This window comes from Bidens hawaiensis, unplaced genomic scaffold (assembly GCF_021521415.1).
Source record: "Bidens hawaiensis isolate Kalapana, Puna unplaced genomic scaffold, B.hawaiensis_p1.1 tig00019442_1, whole genome shotgun sequence".
In the NCBI taxonomy this organism is placed as follows: domain Eukaryota; kingdom Viridiplantae; phylum Streptophyta; class Magnoliopsida; order Asterales; family Asteraceae; genus Bidens; species Bidens hawaiensis.
In genome coordinates, this window is record NW_027492952.1 from 6,850 (window position 1) to 12,698 (window position 5,849).

At 32.0% G+C, this 5,849-nt stretch overlaps 2 protein-coding genes across 2 annotated transcripts; both read right to left on the reverse strand.

Annotated features, from left to right (window-relative positions):
* Positions 1–1,211: 1,211 nt before the first annotated feature.
* Positions 1,212–4,695, reverse strand: LOC143558354 (putative magnesium transporter NIPA6). The gene is made up of 8 exons (XM_077047201.1): positions 4,611–4,695; positions 4,444–4,534; positions 4,201–4,361; positions 3,995–4,122; positions 3,793–3,930; positions 3,393–3,485; positions 3,181–3,298; positions 1,212–1,457 (listed from the first exon to the last, which is right to left on the reverse strand). The coding sequence occupies exons 4-8, from the start codon at positions 4,007–4,009 to the stop codon at positions 1,366–1,368; spliced, it is 456 nt and encodes a 151-aa protein (XP_076903316.1). The 5' UTR covers positions 4,010–4,122; positions 4,201–4,361; positions 4,444–4,534; positions 4,611–4,695; the 3' UTR covers positions 1,212–1,365.
* Positions 4,055–4,620, reverse strand: LOC143558352 (putative magnesium transporter NIPA6). Its single transcript, XM_077047198.1, has 4 exons — positions 4,611–4,620; positions 4,444–4,534; positions 4,201–4,361; positions 4,055–4,122 (listed from the first exon to the last, which is right to left on the reverse strand). Exons 1-4 carry the CDS (start codon positions 4,618–4,620, stop codon positions 4,055–4,057), a joined length of 330 nt encoding a protein of 109 aa, XP_076903313.1.
* Positions 4,696–5,849: the final 1,154 nt, after the last annotated feature.

Here is a 5,849-nt window from a genome sequence, read left to right on the forward strand (position 1 = left end):
ATTAATATCACCAAATTATTGATCTGAAAATCCTATAAAATAGGATATACTAAAAATTAATATATGATTTATTTAAAAAAAGATATATATATATATATATATATATATATATAATTAAAAAACCGATTTATAGTAAAAAAAAATAAACGGGTCTTAGGTCTCATCATACCATATTGCTTTTAAACCGAGTTATAACATCTCATTTATTTGTGAAACAATTTATCATCAAACCATAAGTATATTATTAACTTTCATACAATAAAAAAAATAAAAATTTAAAAAAATAGTTAAATATTAAAAACAAATAATATTAAACATCCCCTGTAAATTTATCAAAAATATCAATTACCATACAACAAGTATGTATATCCTTACATGGTTAATTGGTGTGTTAAAGACTTAAAAAGGATTTATTATGGTGTTTATATAAATGTTTTCACATTGCCTATGATTTAGTTAAGATATGATGTTAGATTTTTTATGATATTTGTATACGATGTTAGATTGCGTATGGTATGCCCGACTTTTATTTTGACAAAACCCGATAGGAAACCCGAAACCCGGCGGGAAAACCCGAAAACCGATGGGTATTTACCCGATAAAAATCCGACGGGTTTGGGACGGACTTTAATAAACGGGGTTGGGTTTGGGAATACCTAAACACGACCCATTAAACATGATCTATGTAAAAAACTAGTTAACCCCATAAATCTCATTATCGATTAGTTTGTAGAAGGTCATTTAAATTTAAATTTACATATGTCACATAACTGTCTCTACTTTTATAAGAGAAGAAGATTGGTTTTATGGGAAAATGGAAATTTTGAAATAATTTCATATTCATGTGATTGAGTATATAATGAAGAACCATGAAACTAGTTTGGTTTCACTCCATTTCCTATCATATATTGACCTCGTGATCATGGATGTAATTGAAAAAACTTTAATGACGATCATGCTAAGAATTAGCTTGCCCATTAGAGTTATAACAATGGTCATGTTAATAATAAGATCAACCACCAAAATATATTATCATTTTGGTCTTATACTTACCTTATCAAAAGTAATGAATCTCCAATTGCATAGCCAATTCAACAAGTACATCTTTGTATAAACTTGATATGTGTATAATAGAAAGGAAAAAATTATCTTTACACAATAAAAGTAAAAGTAACACCCCATGGCTCAAACTAGGATCATACTCAACAAAAAATATGTACAAACCGTGATTGATATCATAACAACTTTCACCAAATAATCGGCTGATATCTGAGTTGATACAATCTTTGACGATCTTCTGTGTCACACACGTTGATTTTCTTAACTCCAAGAAATCGTAATATGTAGAATCTTGAAACAATATTTCTAGTCGAAGTAATCAGATTTATGAACGGTGATTAGATGTTCATCCTCCTCGACGGCTTTTATGGGATCTTGATCATACCATGTCACAGTTCCTGCAAAAAGTAGCAGCAGATGATTTTATCGGGTGAAAGAGGGTGGGTGCATCAAGATATGCACCTTGTGCATTGGTGCCTGTACTGCAAGTAAGTGTCGTTGTGCCTAACTCCCTGAGTTGGCTCACTGAGTCAACTCACCGAGACAAGGGTTAACTAAAAAATAATAGACAAAGATCAGGCATCATACTGTTTCGAAATTCAATATTTTAATTTGATGATTTTTAACTTTATAACCATTTGGCTACTTTTAATATCAAAAGGGCAAATTATACACTAAACAAGGTTAAGTACCATTCCACAACCAGATAAGGTAAATATGTTTTATCTCTATGCATATATTAAACAAATCACCATAAAAGAACAATTTAAATTGCGATATATACACATAAACATTAGTGATTAAACACACGATTTTTTTTCAGTTTTCTTATTTTAATGTATACGCTTTTCCGAAAAGTACCAAACTTTTTTGCAATTTTCCATTTGATTAAGGGTATCAACTTTTCTTGACAACTTATTACCAAAAAAGAAAAAGAAAATTCCTCAAAATAGTGGCATTTGTTTCCCATAAGTGGAAAAAGATCTTCAAATGATAAAAGAATAGGTTAAGTGCCTCAAATCATCATCATCGTACTCGGTATATCCCACCAATAGCAAAGTTATGGTCCTTACCTCTACCCTTTAGGAATAGAGAGGCTGCTTCCGGTAAGTGCCTCAAAGGCAGCTGTTAATATGAGGGAGCTCGGGCTCATTAATAAATTTGGAAGCTTAAACTTGACTTGGGCTCGAACGGTTTATTATTATTAAATATTTAACTATTATACTTATATACATAATAATTATTTTTACATATATTTATATTTATATATTTATATATTTATACATAACAAAATATATATTATTTAGTTACTTTTATGATAATTGTACGTATAATAATATTTTCATAATAATGAACAATTATTATGTTTATACAAATAATAGGCTCGTAAACCAGGTCAAGCTCACTATGCGAAGCTCGGGCTCGAGGTTTCTGTGAGCTGATACCAAGTAGCTAACTCGGGTCATTTACACCTCACAAATGTTTAGATTTTCACAAACAAACATCACCTTATTACTGATTTTATTACTTGGGCTCAAGGATTTGATTTTGAAATTTCATGATCTGAAAAATGTCACTATGTAAATTTAACAAGACTAAATTATGAAAGAAAGTAAAATACATTTCTCCAACATAATTTTTTTTGTTAGTTAGCATTTACCAAACAAAAAGTATCCTAATTTTGCTTACATCCCAAAAAATCAAAAGCATATTTATAAGGATCAGCCGATTAGGAATGAAATATCTACTTTTTGAAAGACCATTGATTAATTAGATGAGTATCAACTTTACACCTTGATCTGATTTTGATGGCAAATATGCCCCCTATTTTACCCTCTCTTTTTTCTGGGCAGCATTTTTTTCTATTTAACCTTGTTAAGAGGCAATTATAAACCTTCTAAAATTACCCTTTCAACCTAAAATAATACAATCAGTTTATTTATAATCATATTAGTGGATATATATGTGTTTATTAATATACAAACTTTCAAAAATATAAGTTTACATATTAGACTTCACATATAGTTTTAGAAACAAGCGTTTTTTGTCATATACCTACACTAATGACCAAATTAAATAAAAGTAAAAAACTAATCCAACTTATTTATGGATAGAACATACCTGGTGCAGGAGATGGTTCTTGTTCTCTTGTGGAATGAAGAATAATTGTTCCCGAAAGAACAGTTATGAATCCGCATACTTCAGATGCTATATCACTAATACTCTGACCTTTCCAATCCTGCATACAGATTATTTGCTCGGTTATTTGTTGTTATAACAAATCTGAAAGAAATATTAAGAAATAAGAGATAGATAGATAGATAGATAGATACCTGGAACATAATGACACTTGCAATGATTGTTAAAGAAGTGAACATCACATAATATATAGGGGATACAATTGCTGTGTTGAATGTATCCAAAGCCTGCAAATACCGTCAAGGGTAAAACGGTCATTTAGCTTGAATGACCCTTATAATTAGATGTTGCATGTTCATAGTTGGGTGGCCTACTTAAAGCAATCACGAGCATCAACATGAAGGGTACAAGGGTCATTTACCTTTTTCTGACTAACGCTACACTGAAGTTCTAATTTTCTAATAGAACATCTTACCCTTGAATGACCCTTATCGTCAGATGCTGCACGTTCATAGTTGGGTGGCCTATCTAAAGCTCAAAACATTATGACCTATTATTATTATTATTCAAAACGATAAAGAAAATGAAAATTACCTTGTTAAGATAATTCAACTGTGTAATCACACACACGATAGCAACGGTGACAAAAACCCAAGTTTGAGGGTATGCAATCTGACTGATTCCCTCTAAAGTAAGCTTTATTGCAATACCAATCGCCTTTATGCTTACAACCTACAAAATAATATCATAAAACATAATATTTTTCAAAAGAGAATACTAAAGCATGAAACTTTACCGTTAAAGAACCCATTAGAGAACAAATCCTCAAGTATATTAATATATTTGACTGCCCATATCACGGTTCAAAATGCATCACGAGAGCCGCTACTAGTGACAATGTAGCCGCTATGTATATTAAGAATGCTGCAAAAATAAACTAGTTTAGATGTTCAGATATCGACTGTTAGGATGAAGTTATTCTCATTCTGATATTAAGCCCACCTGGTTCAATTGCAAGATTCCATATTTCTTCAACAGAACTTGGTGTAGTTTCTTCAGGTGCGTGAATCACAACAACTACAGAACCAACTATGCATGAAACACATCCCAAAATACCCATCTGCTTCAACCGTTCTTTTAACAAAAAGTGGGCCAAAACAGCACTGCTCAAATTTTGTAAATAAAAATCACAAATGATACCATTTTCAACAAAATAAAATGTAAAGTAAGAATTAAAGGTATTACCTAACGATTATACTCAACGCACCAAGTGGAGTTACAAAGACAGCTGGAGCATACGCATAAGCAACAAAATTGGCAGCCTCTCCAACAATCACTGCATATGTATGTAGTCAAGGACAGACAAGGATGATTACAAAAATAGTACAAATATTTTAATAGTGGCAGCTTACTTGTAATCATGCCTGCCCACCAAAGTGGTTCTTGTAGGTCAGTATAACCTCCATGTCCTAAAATCATAATAAAGATAGAAAGGGTGGGTTTGATTATGCTTATAAAACAAGCATTCTTTCATATGAAATAGTCATAATATATAATTCACAACAAAAAGCCTTGTATACAAAGAAACTAGTTGGATAATATTTTAAATACCAGTTCCAGCTCATTTCTATTCTACAATTGGATTTTGATTGATTCATTGATTTATTTATTTTATTGGATCTTTAATGTAATAATAATTTATAAAAAATAACATTATTGTTTACATAATCCACCCTTTTCTTTACAATAGTTGCACTTTAACTGGGCTTCGAAACTGAATCAAAGACTCTTTTCAGGCTTCGGTGGTTGTATATCCTATGAAGCACCACAAATGCTGCTGAGATGCCATAGATTATGTCATTAAAACACCACGCTTCCTTCCAATGATCACCAAGTGGTAGGAAGGTCTGGGGTTCTCTAATGGAGATCCTAGTTCTATCCCTGGATTATAGCAGTAAAAGATTTGACCTAGCCTTTGTGCGGTTGTCAGTTCAAATCTCAAGTCTACCCGGGTTTTTTCGTCCCACCGTGTAAGTTCTGCTCTTGTGGCGGCACAACGACTGTCAAGTGGCAACCGCCAGTATGTTTCCTGAGGGAACGCCCAAGCCAAACTATAAAGTCAGCGTTAGCCCGGTTAAGATAAAATAATTTGACCAGAGTGGGGTAACGGGCTCTCTAATTTGGGGAGTGTGGTTACCTAACACACAAATAAATCATCGTTCCAAAAACATAAAAAATAATAAAATAAATACATAAATAAAATAATAACATAGGTTGAATGGTGGGAAGATTTAAGGTGATGATGATGTGACGACCGGTGAAGAGTGGAATATAACGGATGGTCTCATTGACAAAACTTTGGTATGATTATTATATGAATTTAAAGAACTATAAAACCAAATAGATGACCACAATGATGATATGTCGTAATTGCATATTGGGGTTAGAAACGGCCTTTGATCGTTTTCATTTTGTAACTTTAATTGCACTAAAAATACGTCATATTTTGATACAAGATTTTTTCATGTGTCAATTTGGTTAATTAAAATTCATTACCGTTTTTGTAATTAAAATTTCCAATATGACATGACAACTCAACTCCAATTAAGGGGCTTCGTCTATGGATCCCTCACTGCTTAGAGGTTTTGCTT

Bases quoted from the DNA above. Each gene is read 5' to 3' on its own strand.
- LOC143558354 (XM_077047201.1), bottom strand. The intron at 3,486-3,792 runs GTAATTTTCATT...CGGTATTTGCAG, and splicing joins AGTTGAATTATCTTAACAAG to GCTTTGGATACATTCAACAC. The intron at 3,299-3,392 runs GTATCTATCTAT...ATCTGTATGCAG, and splicing joins CAAGTGTCATTATGTTCCAG to GATTGGAAAGGTCAGAGTAT.
- LOC143558352 (XM_077047198.1), bottom strand. The intron at 4,362-4,443 runs GTAATACCTTTA...AAATTTGAGCAG, and splicing joins GCGTTGAGTATAATCGTTAG to TGCTGTTTTGGCCCACTTTT. The intron at 4,123-4,200 runs GTGGGCTTAATA...TTATTTTTGCAG, and splicing joins GAATCTTGCAATTGAACCAG to CATTCTTAATATACATAGCG.